This window comes from Petromyzon marinus, chromosome 1, assembly GCF_048934315.1.
Source record: "Petromyzon marinus isolate PM22_M1 ecotype Great Lakes invasive population chromosome 1, UKy_Petmar_22M1.pri1.0, whole genome shotgun sequence".
NCBI lineage: Eukaryota > Metazoa > Chordata > Hyperoartia > Petromyzontiformes > Petromyzontidae > Petromyzon > Petromyzon marinus.
The window spans coordinates 26,349,820-26,367,865 of NC_133667.1; the positions used below are offsets into that span (position 1 = coordinate 26,349,820).

General features: G+C 46.5%; 1 protein-coding gene across 3 annotated transcripts; it reads left to right on the forward strand.

Annotated features, from left to right (window-relative positions):
- The first annotated feature begins 67 nt into the window (after window positions 1-67).
- LOC116938799 (uncharacterized) lies at window positions 68-17,286 on the forward strand. Of its 3 annotated transcripts, none has more exons than XM_032946469.2 (4): window positions 68-1,027; window positions 12,107-12,848; window positions 15,151-15,279; window positions 15,751-17,286. In XM_032946469.2, exons 1-4 carry the CDS (start codon window positions 1,025-1,027, stop codon window positions 15,924-15,926), a joined length of 1,050 nt encoding a protein of 349 aa, XP_032802360.1. In that variant the 5' UTR covers window positions 68-1,024; the 3' UTR covers window positions 15,927-17,286. The 3 variants fall into 3 exon arrangements, with proteins under 3 accessions (XP_032802360.1, XP_032802339.1, XP_032802351.1); XM_032946448.2 differs by lacking the exon at window positions 68-1,027 and adding an exon at window positions 1,805-2,653; XM_032946460.2 differs by lacking the exon at window positions 68-1,027 and adding an exon at window positions 9,599-10,636.
- Window positions 17,287-18,046: the final 760 nt, after the last annotated feature.

The window sequence follows — 18,046 nt, forward strand, 5'->3', positions numbered from 1 at the left end:
TTGTTTTGCACCGTGTTGTTGATGGTCGCCCAGGGTGACGGTGCCCCCGGGTGTCGCGCTGAGACATTCATAATGAGAAAGAAGGGGGTGAAAAAAGGATTTTAAGCGCTTAGACAAACATTGTTCGGGGGTAGCCTACGTTATTTTTAGTGTGGAATTCATACGCTTGAGTATGTCAAGGCGGGGGTTTGCGCTGTCAGCTTGAGTTTGAATCGAGTGAAATATATTTATTTCATCCCAATGCGCCCATTTATAATTGTCAAATTCCAAGGGTTTCCCCTGCTTACACAACCAATCGGGCGGTTCTCAGTTCCATTTGTGCAACTTACACGTTCCCGCGACAGGGCCAAGTCTGGCTATAGAACGACCACTGTTCACGCTCCACAGACGGGTGCTTATTGTATCGACTCCGGATAAATAATGATGTTTGTGGAAATTACACATTCCTATGCCGTGGGTAAGTCTATTGGACAACCATATTTGACTTCAACAAAGTATTTATTATGTATCCACCCCAGAGGCATGGAGATGGACTGCGTTAACCCCCCAAATGATGGCGAGTCGATAAATAAATGTGTAAAGGTGCTCAATCTATCAGGATTATAATATAATATATTCGGAACTAATGTCCATAACCTCTAACCCTAATACTAAGCTCTCATCTTTAATCTCAAACCCTATCCCTTGACTCTTATATCCTAGCTATGCACCTTAAACCGTAATCCTATATGAAAACTAATTTTATTTTCTTCAGCTAAAATCGAAAGAATCAACAATCGTGAAGGACTGATAAAAACAACTCAGGAAAGAGCTGTGATTGGACGAAGCTCTTGTCTATGAGTGGATGAAAATCTGGGGGAGCAGCAGCCACTCCCATATAAATAGTGGGGGTGGGGGGGTTATTGCACTGTCAGCCCGGCGTCCTACGCTTCTTCCCTGTCACGGCTAACATCAGTGGCGAGTGATACCTGAAGCAGTCCTGGGCCCACCCTGCAACAACACGCACGGACCAATGCGGTGATGTATGGTAAAACAACCCGACGACATTCGGTGAAGGGAGGCCTCCTGTGAATTATTAATATTTTTTTATTAAATCGCATTCATGATCATCTCCATTCATTATTTGGACTCGGAGCCAGCGATGGTAATGCTACTCTCCTATGCCGGGAGCCAGTCGATTCACACGCTGACTACTGTTGCAGCGATAACATGTTTGCTATAAGTAGCAATTGAAAGTTATTTATTGCTCAAATGGACATTGAAGCGGTGATCATCTCCTGTTTAAGCTCTGAGTCAGTGATGAATATTCCTCATTTCCCATGGTGGGGGAAATATATCCATATGGCAAGCACTGTTGACTTCCCCACAAAGTGGTACTCAATTTATCGACACGGGAGGTATAATAGGGTGAGTTAACCACCAACCATCTTTACGATTGCGAACGGCTCACTCTTCCACCTCGGGCGCCGCGGTGGTGAGATGTTAACGGCCTCGCCTGGTATGTAGGAGTGTGTGGTGTTCGCTCCCGACCCTGACGCCTGCTGTATATTTGGAGTTTCCGTCTTTCTCCCCGTGGTCGTGTGGATTTTTATCTGGGTCCTCCTGTTTTTACCTTCACATTTAAAAACATGTGTTTTAAAACATGTGGCTGCTATGAATGTGCACATGATAAGCCACTTCGTTGAGCTATCATTTTGTGGCCAGGTCGCTTCTAAAGAAATAGCTCAGTGGGCCTTACCTGCTAAAATAAAAAGGAAATATTGGTTCTTTCGGTAATGTCACGTAGAATGGAAACAATAAAATAATAATGATGATTGCTTGTGTTGTGGTCGAAACGTGAGAATTGTATTGTTTTATATTTTTATTATTTTATTGTTTCCCTTCTACGTGGTGACTTTACCGAAAGAACCAAGAATATGAATCCCTGCAGTCACGAAAGCTTTAAATCAAAATTGAAAAAAGAAAATGTTTATAGCAGATTTAAATAAGTTATAATATCGCTAACACGCCAGCATTTTTACTAAACGTTATAACCTCATTAATCGTGATAATAGCATTAGTATTAAGTAGGTACAGTGTTTTAATAAATGAAGGGCCGTTGCCGGGTACGATATGACGCGTCGCTTGATATTAGCCACGACCGGGAATCCAACTAAGGTGGCCCCACTTCCGCTGCAGTAGCGGTGATGCACGTGCGTCTGTGACGTCACAGTATTTACTTCCCGTCTCCCCGGCAACGCCAAACAGCACCGCCCACGCGTGACGTGCGCTGAAAGCCGCGTCGCCCTCGCGCGATGCCACAAGCTCGAACAGACCACGCCCATTCGCGGATCGTTCGCCAATCAGCGCCCCGCTGGTGCCTTCGACCGCTCCCTTTAACGATATCCGCCAATGGGAACTCGCGGGTGCTCTGCGAGCCACGCCCCCTGGGCTATAAAAGCGCCGCGCCCTGGTTTGGCGAGGTTCATTCATTTAACGCCGGCGGGCAGGAGACGTTCGTTTTGTTTAAACTTTAAAAGTGATTAATGAACCCCCCCAATGAATTAAAAAACAAAAAATGGGGTTGGCGGAAGCTGCACTGCCGCCGATTTCTGTCTTCTCGCGAGCCCAGGGGAGCATGATGAGCATGGACTTTGAGGAGTGGAACGTGGCGGTAAGTTGCTGGTGTTGCATTTGAATTAATTTGCTGTGATTGACTTAACCGAGTCTCCATCGTGCTTAATATCGTGGAGGCGTATAATCTGAATTCAGCCGCCCTATGTGGATACAATTTTCATTGCTAATCAGGATTCGCTTGAAGAACAAAAAATTCGAGTCGTATTTTTTCTAGCCCAGTTTGTATGTTTTCTTTTTGCTTGCTCCTGTCGGATAAATGTAACGTGCAGCATATCTGCAATATAACGTGCGTGCAAATATTAAAACTTACAGGTTCTGACACATGCGTCTCGATACGTGCACGGTGAAAATTACAAACTTGTGTTTATATATATAACATCGTTGCACCACCTCTTGCAAACAAACGAAAACAACATTTGTACCGTGCCACGTCAAATAAGATCAAACACACATCGCTATTCTTGCATTGCACTAAATATTTCTGCGCGTCAGTTTGATGCTCGTTGTCTAAGTGTTAACTCTTTGACTCGTTCAGTTTAAGGGTTTGTGGCTGAAGTAAGTGGGCGACACGCTACCACGGAAGTTTTAACACGTGCTACGCACGTGTCGTCCGGTCCACGTGGACTGTGTCAAAGAAAAGTTCAAAATTCGTACTCGACTGGCTTTGTGATCAATACCCTGTACTTGGCAAACGAGAGGGCACGTTCTGTTTAGAGTTTTACATCGCATTGATTTGTGTCGACATTGACAATGTGCGGGCATATTGCCATAGAACGGGACGTTGCCTCGGCTGCATACAAGCAAGCTCACTGTGGTCCCATGTTTGTTGACAGCCCTTCTGTCAAGCTACTGCTAGATTCAAGGGACCACCCTTCCCACACGACGACCTCTTTGCTGTTGGTCGTGGGGGTTCGTTTGGCCTTACTTGACCGCTCTTGTCGGTGCGATTATTGGAGAGCGGGTGCGCACAGAAAGCGGGAGCGTGGTAGTACAGTACAACCGTGGGGTTCTCTGCTCTGCCCTATTCCGAAGACTACGTCGCCAAGAGGCAAACAGCTGTTGTAGATATTACCCGTTCAGTACAGACTGTGTCTCTCTTGCAACGAGTTGGCCGACCCCCCCCCCTTTCTACCCCCCACAACGAACAATCGACAACGCTGGGTGGGGTGGGGGGCCCTCGTGGTCGTGTGAACCAGTTGACTAAAATTTTAACTTGTAAAAGTCGTGAGAATTTTTTATTATATATATTTTATTATTTTATTGTTTCTCTTCAACGTGACTTTACCGAAAGAGCTAATAATATAATATAAAAAGTTGCAGTAGTGGAATTAGACACGTTTAAACTATTTAAGTCTATAAGAGAGAATATTTATAACACGCGAGTGGGTTTAGCTTGCGTTGCAGTCGCGGGTGAATATTGTACTTTGCATGGCAGCGATAAAAGCCGAAGCGGCCCGGGACACTGGGGGGGGGTTCTTCATCGCTCCGTCACGTCGATTCTCAAGGGTTGATAACCCACGCATCGATGACCTCGCACAAGAATCGATTTCGCGTTATTGTGTAGTGCGCAAAATGTCATTGCGTTTATGGTAATCTAGCGACGATATCGCAAACAACAACAACAAACAGCGAGTGAGAACATTTCGACAAGACAAACGAGACGGGTGGGAAACGAGACTGAAATTGGAATCGATTCTCGTCAGTGGTGTCCTCGATAACGGAATCGCCAGGGTGGGAGTCCCCCGCCCCTCCCCTCCCCCGCCCCTCCCCTCCCCCGCCCCTCCCCAACCCCAGCCCCACCCCTCCCCCGCCCCTGCCCTACCCCGCCCCTCCCCCGCCCCTGCCCTACCCCTCCCCTCCCCCGCTCACCCCCTCTCTCCACCCCACCCCATGGTTGACGATGTTGCAGTATTATACGGCGGGGGGGGGGGAACATAATTTTATCGAGCGATTACAATTAAAAATTTTAAACGACATGTTTAACATATGCCGTCCTTTCACATGTACCGATGCTGCGTGCCAATTGCAAAAGTTATACTTGTTTTGAGTTGCCTTTAAAGTGGCAGGAAGAAGGAAAAATGCCTCGAACCCCCGGCTCATTGACATTGAGCCAGCCCGAGTGCTGTGACTCCGTGTCTATAACGTCTCTTGTCGGTGTCTATATAACGTCTCTTATTGGTGTCTATACCGTCTCTTGTCGGTGTCTATAACGTCTCTTGTCGGTGTCTATCACGTCTCTTGTCGGTGTCTGTAACGTCTCTTGTCGGCGTCTGTAACGTCTCTTGTCGGTGTCTGTAACGTCTCTTGTCGGCGTCTGTAACGTCTCTTGTCGGTGTCTGTAACGTCTCTTGTCGGCGTCTGTAACGTCTCTTGTCGGTGTCTGTAACGTCTCTTGTCGGTGTCTGTAACGTCTCTTGTCGGCGTCTGTAACGTCTCTTGTCGGTGTCTGTAACGTCTCTTGTCGGTGTCTGTAACGTCTCTTGTCGGCGTCTGTAACGTCTCTTGTCGGCGTCTATGTAACGTCTCTTGTCGGCGTCTATATAACGTCTCTTGTCGGTGTCTATATAACGTCTCTTGTCGGTGTCTATATAACGTCTCTTGTCGGTGTCTGTAACGTCTCTTGTCGGTGTCTGTAACGTCTCTTGTCGGTGTCTGTAACATCTCTTGTCGGTGTCTGTAACGTCTCTTGTCGGTGTCTATGACATCTCTTGTCGGTGTCTGTAACGTCTCTTGTCGGTGTCTGTAACGTCTCTTGTCGGTGTCTGTAACGTCTCTTGTCGGTGTCTGTAACGTCTCTTGTCGGTGTCTGTAACATATCTTGTCGGTGTCTGTAACATCTCTTGTCGGTGTCTGTAACATCTCTTGTTGGTGTCTATAACGTCTCTTGTCGGTGTCTATAACATCTCTTGTCGGTGTCTCTAACGTCTCTTGTCGGTGTCTGTAACGTCTCTTGTCGGTGTCTGTAACGTCTCTTGTCGGTGTCTATAACGTCTCTTGTTGGTGTCTATAACATCTCTTGTTGGTGTCTATAACATCTCTTGTCGGTGTCTATAAAGTCTCTTGTCGGTGTCTGTATAACGTCTCTTGTCGATGTCTGTAACGTCTCTTGTCGGTAACATCTCTTGTTGGTGTCTTTAACATCTCTTGTCGGTGTCTAACGTCTCTTGTCGGTGTCTATAACGTCTCTTGTCGGTGTCTATAACGTCTCTTGTCGGTGTCTATAACATCTCTTGTTGGTGTCTATAACATCTCTTGTCGGTGTCTATAACGTCTCTTGTTGGTGTCTATAACATCTCTCGTCGGTGTCTGTAACGTCTCTCGTCGGTGTCTGTAACGTCTCTCGTCGGTGTCTGTAACGTCTGTTGTTGGTGTCTGTAACGTCTCTTGTCGGTGTCTATCACGTCTCTTGTCGGTGTCTGTAACGTCTCTCGTCGGTGTCTCTAACGTCTCTCGTCGGTGTCTGTAACGTCTCTTGTCGGTGTCTGTAACATCTCTTGTCGGTGTCTGTCACGTCTCTTGTCGGTGTCTGTAACGTCTCTCGTCGGTGTCTCTATCGTCTCTCGTCGGTGTCTCCAACGTCTCTCGTCGGTGTCTGTAACGTCTCTTGTCGGTGTCTGTGACGTCTCTCGTCGGTGTCTGTAACGTCTCTTGTCGGTGTCTATAACGTCTCTTGTCGATGTCTATGACGTCTCTTGTCGGTGTCTGTGACGTCTCTTGTCGGTGTCTGTGACGTCTCTCGTCGGTGTCTGTAACGTCTCTTGTCGGTGTCTGTAACGTCTCTTGTCGGTGTCTGTAACATCTCTTCCCGGTGTCTGTAACGTCTCTTGTCGGTGTCTGTAACGTCTCTTGTCGGTGTCTGTAACGTCTCTCGTCGGTGTCTGTATCGTCTCTTGTCGGTGTCTGTAACGTCTCTTGTCGGTGTCTGTAACGTCTCTCGTCGGTGTCTGTATCGTCTCTTGTTGGTGTCTGTAACGTCTCTCGTCGGTGTCTGTAACGTCTGTTGTTGGTGTCTGTAACGTCTCTTGTCGGTGTCTATCACGTCTCTTGTCGGTGTCTGTAACGTCTCTCGTCGGTGTCTCTAACGTCTCTCGTCGGTGTCTGTAACGTCTCTTGTCGGTGTCTGTAACATCTCTTGTCAGTGTCTGTCACGTCTCTTGTCGGTGTCTGTAACGTCTCTCGTCGGTGTCTCTATCGTCTCTCGTCGGTGTCTCTATCGTCTCTCGTCGGTGTCTGTAACGTCTCTTGTCGGTGTCTGTGACGTCTCTCGTCGGTGTCTGTAACGTCTCTTGTCGGTGTCTATAACGTCTCTTGTCGATGTCTATGACGTCTCTTGTCGGTGTCTGTGACGTCTCTTGTCGGTGTCTGTGACGTCTCTCGTCGGTGTCTGTAACGTCTCTTGTCGGTGTCTGTAACGTCTCTTGTCGGTGTCTGTAACATCTCTTCCCGGTGTCTGTAACGTCTCTTGTCGGTGTCTGTAACGTCTCTCGTCGGTGTCTGTAACGTCTCTCGTCGGTGTCTGTATCGTCTCTTGTCGGTGTCTGTAACGTCTCTTGTCGGTGTCTGTAACGTCTCTCGTCGGTGTCTGTATCGTCTCTTGTTGGTGTCTATAACGTCTCTTGTTGGTGTCTGTAACATCTCTTGTCGGTGTCTGTAACGTCTCTTGTCGGTGTCTGTAACGTCTCTCGTCGGTGTCTGTAACATCTCTTGTCGGTGTCTATAACGTCTCTTGTCGGTGTCTGTAACATCTCTTGTTGGTGTCTGTAACGTCTCTCGTCGGTGTCTGTAACATCTCTTCCCGGTGTCTGTAACGTCTCTTGTCGGTGTCTGTAACGTCTCTTGGTGGTGTCTGTAACGTCTCTCGTTGGTGTCTGTATCGTCTCTTGTCGGTGTCTGTAACGTCTCTTGTCGGTGTCTGTAACGTCTCTCGTCGGTGTCTGTATCGTCTCTTGTCGGTGTCTATAACATCTCTTGTCGGTGTCTATAACGTCTCTTGTTGGTGTCTGTAACATCTCTTGTCGTTGTCTGTAACGTCTCTTGTCGGTGTCTGTAACGTCTCTCGTCGGTGTCTGTAACGTCTCTTGTCGGTGTCTGTTAACGTCTCTTGTCGGTGTCTGTAACGTCTCTCGTCGGTGTCTGTAACGTCTCTCGTCGGTGTCTGTAACGTCTCTCGTCGGTGTCTGTAACGTCTCTCGTCGGTGTCTGTATCGTCTCTTGTCGGTGTCTGTAACGTCTCTTGTCGGTGTCTGTAACGTCTCTTGTCGGTGTCTGTAACGTCTCTCGTCGGTGTCTGTAACGTCTCTTGTTGGTGTCTGTAACGTCTCTCGTCGGTGTCTGTAACATCTCTCGTCGGTGTCTGTAACGTCTCTCGTCGGTGTCTGTAACGTCTCTCGTCGGTGTCTGTAACGTCTCTTGTTGGTGTCTGTAACGTCTCTTGTTGGTGTCTGTAACGTCTCTCGTCGGTGTCTGTAACGTCTCTCGTCGGTGTCTGTAACGTCTCTCGTCGGTGTCTGTAACATCTCTTCCCGGTGTCTGTAACGTCTCTTGTCGGTGTCTGTAACGTCTCTTGTCGGTGTCTGTAACGTCTCTCGTTGGTGTCTGTAACGTCTCTCGTCGGTGTCTGTAACGTCTCTCATCGGTGTCTGTAACGTCTCTCGTCGGTGTCTGTAACGTCTCTTGTCGGTGTCTGTTAACGTCTCTTGTCGGTGTCTGTAACGTCTCTTGTCGGTGTCTGTAACGTCTCTCGTCGGTGTCTGTAACGTCTCTCGTCGGTGTCTGTAACGTCTCTCGTCGGTGTCTGTATCGTCTCTTGTCGGTGTCTGTAACGTCTCTTGTCGGTGTCTGTAACGTCTCTCGTCAGTGTCTGTAACGTCTCTCGTCGGTGTCTGTAACGTCTCTCGTCGGTGTCTGTGACGTCTCTCGTCGGTGTCTGTGACGTCTCTTGTCGGTGTCTGTAACGTCTCTCGTCGGTGTCTGTAACGTCTCTCGTCGGTGTCTGTAACGTCTCTTGTCGGTGTCTGTAACGTCTCTTGTCGGTGTCTGTAACGTCTCTTGTCGGTGTCTGTAACATCTCTCGTCGGTGTCTGTAACGTCTCTCGTCGGTGTCTGTAACGTCTCTTGTCGGTGTCTAACGTCTCTTGTCGGTGTCTGTAACGTCTCTTGTCGGTGTCTGTAACGTCTCTCGTCGGTGTCTGTAACGTCTCTCGTCGGTGTCTGTAACGTCTCTCGTCGGTGTCTGTACCATCTCTCGTCGGTGTCTGTAACGTCTCTCGTCGGTGTCTATATAACGTCTCTTGTTGGTGTCTGTAACGTCTCTTGTCGGTGTCTATAAAGTCTCTTGTCGGTGTCTATAAAGTCTCTTGTCGGTGTCTGTAACGTCTCTTGTCGGTGTCTGTGACGTCTCTCGTCGGTGTCTGTGACGTCTCTCGTCGGTGTCTGTAACGTCTCTCGTCGGTGTCTGTAACGTCTCTCGTCGGTGTCTGTGACGTCTCTCGTCGGTGTCTGTGACGTCTCTCGTCGGTGTCTGTGACGTCTCTCGTCGGTGTCTGTGACGTCTCTCGTCGGTGTCTGTAACGTCTCTCGTCGGTGTCTGTAACGTCTCTCGTCGGTGTCTGTAACGTCTCTCGTCGGTGTCTGTAACGTCTCTCGTCGGTGTCTGTAACGTCTCTCGTCGGTGTCTGTAACGTCTCTCGTCGGTGTCTGTAACGTCTCTCGTCGGTGTTTGTAACGTCTCTCGTCGGTGTCTGTAACGTCTCTCGTCGGTGTCTGTAACGTCTCTCGTCGGTGTCTGTAACGTCTCTCGTCGGTGTCTGTAACGTCTCTCGTCGGTGTCTATCACGTCTCTCGTCGGTGTCTGTAACATCTCTTGTCGGTGTCTGTAACATCTCTCGTCGGTGTCTGTAACGTCTCTCGTCGGTGTCTGTAACGTCTCTCGTCGGTGTCTGTAACGTCTCTCGTCGGTGTCTGTAACGTCTCTCGTCGGTGTCTGTAACGTCTCTCGTCGGTGTCTGTAACGTCTCTCGTCGGTGTCTGTAACGTCTCTCGTCGGTGTCTGTAACGTCTCTCGTCGGTGTCTGTAACGTCTCTCGTCGGTGTCTGTAACGTCTCTTGTCGGTGTCTGTCACCATCTCTTCTCTGTGTTTGTAACGTCCCCGAAACGTCTAATTTCCCACCGAATCCTCAAGTCGCCCACTTTCTCTCCCGCATTGTACAGTGGTTATGGCGCCGCCCATGTCGCAACATAGGATATTCATTTTAAAGTATCCATTATAGCAAATTTTGTTGTAGTTTAATCACTCATGATTTAAACCCACTCAAAGTTAATATCCACGTAATGTAAAATACAGGTCGTTCGCTGTCAATCCACCGCTAGATGTAGGTATTTTCCAATGCCGGTCTAGGTCATGGATGGGGGTTATTTGACCATATTTCACCACGCCGGGGTCATTGTGGGCTGCTGAAAGTATGAGGTTGGTGGGGGGTGGGGCTGCAGAACCAGTACATTTTTCACTCGCCACTGATGGTGGCTGTAGCTGGCGATCCAACCCAGCCAGGTAGGTTAGCCAGGTAGGTTCACCGGGTTCATATCCGCAAGCACTTTAATCAATGCGTCACCGCCTTTCTCCGCCCTCGATGTCCGTGATGCGCATTGAAAACATCAAACGGATACTTTCATTCTATTTTTTGCGCATGCTGGCAGTATGTTGAGCGTTTAATGTCATTGTCGAGGTCTGCTAGCCACGACGAGAGGGGGGCTTAAGGAGAGGGTTGGTGTCATTTTGCTGTTTCCTCCGTTGAAGGAGCCGCAGACTGCAGTGGTTTACGATATGGCCCATAGTTTTGGTTGCATGTCCACAATCGCACTGGGTACTGTGGCTTGTCTTTGGTTTTCCATTCGTGAAGAAGATTTGCTTAAAAGCCTCTTGATGTTCCGATGGGGTCGATGGTTACACCGGTGTCTTCAAGGAATGTCAAAGCGAAGGAGGTGCGATGTTTGGAGTCTCGTTCAGTTCCGGAATCTTGGGTGAGATCCTTGAACGGATACTTTACTGGATTCCGCAAAAAGGTTGCTACTTAATTTCATAAACAAGTTTGGCGTGATTTATCTAGGACCACTGTATTCGTGGAGTTTAAGTTAAATTAGTTTGTGAAAGTCGGGTCAATAATCTTAAAACTTTCAATTAAATGAGGGGAAAAGGGCAGGACACTGCTCCAAGTGAAAGCCAACCCCACTTCTGCGAAACGACTTGAATATCGCAGAAATAAAATACATCGTTATCTTACCATTTCCTTATAAACAGCTGGCAGATCAGCAGCGTCGGTTCGAACAAGCCTGGCTGCTGATGAGACACTGAATGTTGTAATCAGTCCAGGGCTTTTAGTTGTGTTGAACCATTGCTGCTGAAATTATGCACTTCTAGCATGCGATGTGGCTGATGTGATGTGTAAAAAGCACTTTTATATTTTTTTATGTGGGGGGGACGGGTATGTAAAGGTGGCATATTGTAAAATTTGTTTTGTTTTACCATTTACCGTTCAACTACTCAAGAATGTTTTATTTCGACTACATTTTTAGATGATACCAATGCTCTAACAGTTACATAGGTAACTATACATATTCCAATTGAATACTATTCATTAGAAAAGTTTTAAAATATAATTCTTATCTGTCAGCACGGTGTATATTAGTGTGCAACTACGTGCCCCTCTTATTTGATATGCAAAAGGACTGTTGCCAGAATCCTTGCCCATTAAATATTTTTCCTTTTAAGGCAGTGTTATTGACAAATGTGAGTTATTGACAGTGATAAGATAATATGATGTTAACAGTCCTGATGAAGTTGATGGTTCATGACTGGTAAAGATCTGGCCAGTGGTTGATTCCCTCCCACTGTCGGCTCAGAGCTGCGGCTTCTGGCCTTTTAGTTTAGAAGCATGTGGAGCATGCGAGATAATTAATTGCAGGATATTGTAAGCAAACTGCAATTTCGAAACACAATGTAAAGGGAAAGCGCAGTAGGATGCAATCATGAACGGGTGGTTGTGTTGGTTGATACTTGTTGGATGTGTCAATCGTCACAAGGGAAAGACGAAACCAGAATTTAGTGGTGATGAGGGTGTAATAATAGTTGTCCCTTAAAGCCAGTTGTCAACTGTGCTACCGCGATGCTGAGGCATGATGGTGTTAACCACATTGGTCTCGGGAGAGAAGGTGGAGGTGGTAAAGGGTCGGTTGCCGAGGACAGGCAATGGATATGTCTGAACGAATCCGGCGACCGAGGGTGAAGACCGAACACCACATGGTGGGGTACTGTTAGGGCAGATCCTGGAGGTCGCATGTCTACTGTGCAGCAGCAATGGGATCTGGCAAAAGGTAAAACGCATTGATGAGGTGTGGCAGCATTAATAGCTTTGGCCATGGTGGCACCTTGAACTTGACCCGATGTCCTCCTGACCTTGATTACGATGATAATGATTCTGTATCTTTACCCAGGTTCCCACCTTTGATCTCTCTGATGATGACCTACTGGACTTCCTCCTCACTGCTCCCTCGACCTCGGGATCCCTGTCCCACCTTCTGGGTCCCACGGTGGAGGAGCAGATGGGCTTTACGGTGGAGGAGCAGATGGGCCCCTTGGCGGAACAAGGATTCTACATGAGCAACAGCTCGGAGCTTGACACTTCGGTGCTTTATAGTACGTGCAGCCTGGCTGTAGGCTTTGATACAGAGACTCTGATGAATGCTGGAAATGAGCTGTTAACCTCCACGGCAGAATTAATGGACGACTCCAGGAGAGAAGCAATGGTTGTCTCCACGACAGAAGTTCCATACGTCCCCAGGACGGCGCTACTGGAGGTCTCCACCATGAATGAACCATTGTTCCCCAGAACGGAGCAGCCATTCGTCTCCACAGTGGAGCATCTCCTGGGACCCAGGATGGAGCAACCAATGGTACCCAGGATGGAACAACAACCGGTCTCTGGAGCAGAACTATCATTTGTCCCTCGGGCAGAGCAACCACTGGTCCCCATTGTTGAGCAAAAGGTACACCCCAGGATGGAGAAACCTTTAGTTCCTATGGCAGAGCTGCTAGAGGTTCCCACGATGGAGCTGCCATCAGTCCCCGGCAAAGATCCTGCCAGCTCGGCCCAGCACCGCGAGGGAGCAATGCCATCACCTCAACAGCCAACCATTACTGCGGCAACCGGCGGAAACACCTTTACAAAAGCTTCCGGTGAGTGTTGCTATAATAGTTGTGTATATCAGGGTCGCGCAGTTTGGGTATTAAAGGGATTTGATTATGTGGTTTGATGATATGCCAGTGATGAAGCTGTGATGCTTATGCTATTGTTTAAGAGGATACATGCTGTGTATGATGCTGCTTATGGTGTTGATGATGATTTTGAAGATACTGCTGTGTTTATGGTGACTGCTGCAGCTATTTACGTCTGCTATATTTGTTGCGTATACTGATAATGCTGCTGACGATCAATAAGTCGGTTTATTTAAGGTCAGGCCCATTGAGTGAATGCGTTCTTTTTCAGTGTTAATGATGATTCTGCTGCTCGATGATGATGTTACTCTGAGGATTGTTGCTGATGCTGGCCCTCGTGATGACAATGCATTAACTTACTGCAGTCTCCTGGCCACTGAACAGCCTAGATTCTCACAAATCTTCATGATGCACTGTGCCACAAACTATAACCAGATCTTATTTGTAAATCTCTGCTCCAGCTGCTTTACATTCTTCATGCTCTGCAGAGTTAAAAAAAAAAGAGTACAGAAATATACTTGCGACGTATTCGAATTCTGAAAAATAAATCCGATCTGCCAATCGGGACATGACCCTAATGTTTAGTAACATTTTGGTGCATGCCGGGTCAGTTTCATGATGAATTCTGAACGATTGTTCTTGAACTGCTGGTCCACACCCCTCGTATTTGTTTGCAAAAGTGTATGCATGCATATAACTCTGTGCGTTCTGCAAGCTTATAGGTTGTGTGTCCTGTTACCTGTCCTAGAGAGTTCCACTTAGAGTTTTATAGAGAGCATCTAGCCTGGTACAAGTGCCGTGGTTGTGTACACGTATGTGTACTCTATATCTATGCATGTATCTCAGTGAACCAATGGCACTTGTGTCTGTCCAGTCGCCTCCTGTCCATGAGCCTTTGACACTTCATGTGGCCTCAAAGTGCACCTAGCCTGGCACAAGCTCTGTGGTTACGTCACTGTCACTTAGTGGCAAACGGCGGTTGTTGTAATTATGTACGAGGGTGTGTGTCAGTAAATAAGATTTTCATAATTCTGGAACCTTATGTCGGTGTAATTGAGTATTGTACTAAATGGAAAATTACTGTTATATAAATATGCAATACGTGTTAACATATTTGGCCATTAGATGGCAGACCTCTCAACACACTCAAAGATGGTGGTGCCCTTGCATGCCTGCATATTAGAAGAACAGTGTCTTATTCAATTGTCTTTGTGCTGAGTGTATCAAATTAATAAAATTCATTGAAGAGTGAAGCTGCTAGATTGTGACAACTATGAATCGTGGCAACATTTATAAATATGTGGAATAGCTGCAGTTTCAGCAGGGTCATCCATACCAACGTCCTGCACTCGGTGACAGAATTAATGTGAAAGCTTGTACAGAAAGTTCTGTAACATTCCACGCACAGCCTAGACCGAGCCGTTCAGACTCCAATCTGTGCTGACCTTTGAGAGAAGCTACGTGTTTAAAACGACGAGGCTATTAAGTGTTAAGGCAGTGGCGTCGTCGTCGTCGCTTAAGGACTGACCTAAATATGTTTACTGCTGGCTTTAGAAAGCTTATGGGGCCACTGGGACATTGGTGTTTTAGTCGAGGGTAACTGGAGAAACAGTTTGTACTGAGGTCTTCTAACAAAAATATCTTTAGTTTCTTTTTGGAACAACCTTGTGTGTATATATAAAGCTCCCACTAAGGGCCCTTCTGCAAGCAAGGTATCGCAGGGCTGCACCTTTTCTGTGACTTTATATTGTGTGTGTGTGTGCATATACTGTGTGCATTTGTCGATGTCTAGGTGAATTGTGTGTGTGTACTCGATATGTTTGATTGTATATATACTGAATAATCATAAAATAACTATTTACAATCTGTCATTCCACTGGTCCATGCAGGTTGATCTAAGGCCCAGGTTCAAATTAGATAAAAACTTGCCAGTGAAGTTAGCAATGGATAGAATATATTTTGTCAATGGGAAAACTTTGTTGCTTCGACTTAATTTGTTGTGTAGAGTACATAACAGTTTCTCCAATTTTATTTGCTGTTGTCATTTTCTGAGCCGTCCATGCTGGACATCTGTGAATAAAAGCTTCAGAGCTCATCAGATTCCTCCAGTCTAAATAAATATTCTAAAACCCATCAAACCCAGGTTGTTGGGTTTTTGGCGCAATGCACAAAGCACTCCGCCGCAATTCATCATGTTCTGTATATTTATTACATATGTCTATATGTACTTTATATATATGTGTGTGTATGTATGTGTATACAGGTGTGCAAGGCGTGCGTGCGCGTGGCGGTGCACGCATCAGGAAGGCCTCGCATGCGTGCACACACCCGGGGTGCGGGAAGATTTACACCAAGAGCTCGCACCTCAAGGCGCACGTTCGCACACACACAGGTGAGCACTGTAGCGAACACTCACATGCAAGCGCATACAAAAACATCTGACATTCGCTACTAAGTCGTGTTGATGTCACTACAACACTTGTGCCAGGCTAGGTGTGCTTTGAGGCCACGTTAATTTTCGAAAGCCTCGCTGGCAGGAGGTCACGGGACAGGCCCAGGAGTTTTGAGTCAACTGGCATGAGATGACTGGGTGTGCACCCCACAAATGCGTAAGAGAGCAATCGCAAGTTGAAGACATCATATTGACTAGCTATCATTACAGGTAAGTGGGCTTGGGCAGGACATTTTGCGAGAAGGAATGATGACGGAAGGTCAAGACTGCCAATGGGGTGGCAGCCAATAGAGGGAATGCAACCGAATGGACGCCCACTGCTAAGATGGAGAAATTAAATCGGCACGCATGTAGGAGTTGGACAGATGGGTTACACGATTGCTGATGGTGTGTGTACCTGTGCGTGTGCAGGAGAGAAGCCGTACGTGTGCCCATGGTCTCCATGCCCGTGGCGTTTCGCACGTTCGGATGAGCTCACGCGCCATGTCCGCAAGCACACCGGGGCGCGGCCCTTCTCCTGCCCAGACTGCGACCGGAGATTTGCTCGCTCCGACCACCTCACCCTGCATGCCAAGACTCACCTATGACTCTCACTTGTATGCCAAGAGCCACCTATGACTCGCGCCTGCACGCCAAGAGCCACCTATGACTCGCATCTGTGTTCCAAGAGCCACTTACGACTCTCACCTGTACGCCAAGAGCCAGCTACGACTCCCCTGTATGCCAAGATTTACCCGTATTCAACTGTGACTCTCACTTTTTGGGTCAAGACTCAACTATGACTTTCAACCTTTGTCAAGAATGACTTGTATGGTCAATACTCAGATGTACAAATCTGACTCCTCTGTTCAGTTAAAACTCACCTGTACATCAAGATGTACCTGTCACTCATCTATATCCTGTGACTGTCACCTCTATGCCAAGACTTGTCTGTCACTTACCTGTTACCTGTAGGTCAAAACCTACCTGTGACTCAAGACTTGCATGTCTACGAAGACCCTCTTGTCGCTCATATGTATGATAAATTCACCAGTATACTGTTCTAAGACGCACCTGTAATTCACCTGCTTGGTCCATAGTTGCCTTTCAATCACCTGAGTTAGGAGGTAAAAATGAATAGGTCAGTGAGGGCTGAGTTGGTGAGCAGTTAGTAGAATGAGTTACGAACTGGGTTGGTGCGTGATTGTTTGGGTGGACGAGTAGGTGAGTGGGTGGGTAAAACTTTACTTTTAAAAACTGTAAAAAAAGGTTAGTTTTGCATCCAAGACAAAAATATACCCAATGTTTAAGTAAAACATTAACTTTGCCTGACGTGAGCCTCTCCCACTGTTATCACTGCCTTATAGCGTAAATATAAAGTTATACTTAGGTATGAAATACACTGATAATTAAGCTCGATGGGCTGTCATGATTAAATATATTACGTCAATATCAAGAGTTAAGAAATCTTAAGGAGTTCTCTCACCAGGTTAAATAAATTGTCAGTCACAAATTTGTTATGTCATTGGGCTTTCACTGGGGTAAATAATGGAAAATGAAGTTATATTTATAGACATTGAAGTTATTTATAATTGATATATTGGATGAGCAGGACTTTTCGTATACAGTATTTGATAAGCCGGACTTAGAATTTATACATTGCATTTAGCAATGATGAGAAATAAGTCATACGCTATATCTAGAATATGTATATTACATATGGGAGACTTTGAATATTCATGGGTGTATGTGTTATTTCTACTATGTTGGATAAGGAGACCTTGAATTCATATAATGGTTAAAATTCGCTATGCGATCATATATTGGATAAGCGAAACCCTTCATTACTTAAAATGTATACTGTGGATAAGCCGTGCTTTGAATGTATACATTTAATATCCTCTTGTTTTCGGTATATATGCAAGTTGTGAATATGAGAGACTGGAAATAAAACGTTCTTTTCAGTAAGCTATTGCCCAAACATCTCGTTTCATCATACAAACAACAACAACATCATACAAACAACAATCGCCACTAAGTGGCGGTGACGTCACCACGACGCTTGTGCCATCATACAAAGATCCCCCTACCACCTACATCTGCTGTGGAGGTATTTTTTGCTTGCAAGCATCTCCTGAAGGTCAGAACGGCGTATATTGTGGCCAGTACCACTCCCAACTGCCTTTGTCTTCCCCATCACTGATCCTTACATAATGCATCAGGTACTCCTCGAGGGCCGAGTCGACCTTAGGGAGGCCTAGGACCAGTTCAAATAATTATTACTAATGTTAGCCACCGTGGCTGGGAATTGGAATTCAGACCAATGGGTTCATAGCACAGTGCCCTAACCACAACGTTACTAAAAATCTAAATCACGAGAAAAAAACCCATTGTAACAGAAAAATAATGCAGGCTGGAAAGAAATAAAAGTACTGTATCAAACAACACACCAAAAACGTACAAAAAACACTGCCTTTGTGCGTTTTACAAAAACCTTCATATAAGTTCCTGAAAAGCTAATGTACTTTTGTCTAAGGTCAGTCGCTCACATTTGGTGCCTGCCAAATAAAAAAAATTATCACATAGAATGGGATGATGACTGAGGATCACAATGCAGATATTTAGGTATTGCTGATGGTTTTTGCATTATGCACACAGGCCAAGCGCTTTTTTAATGCATTTGGGTGTTGTTTGAAACCACTACACTCCCCCTCCTATGCACGCCTCC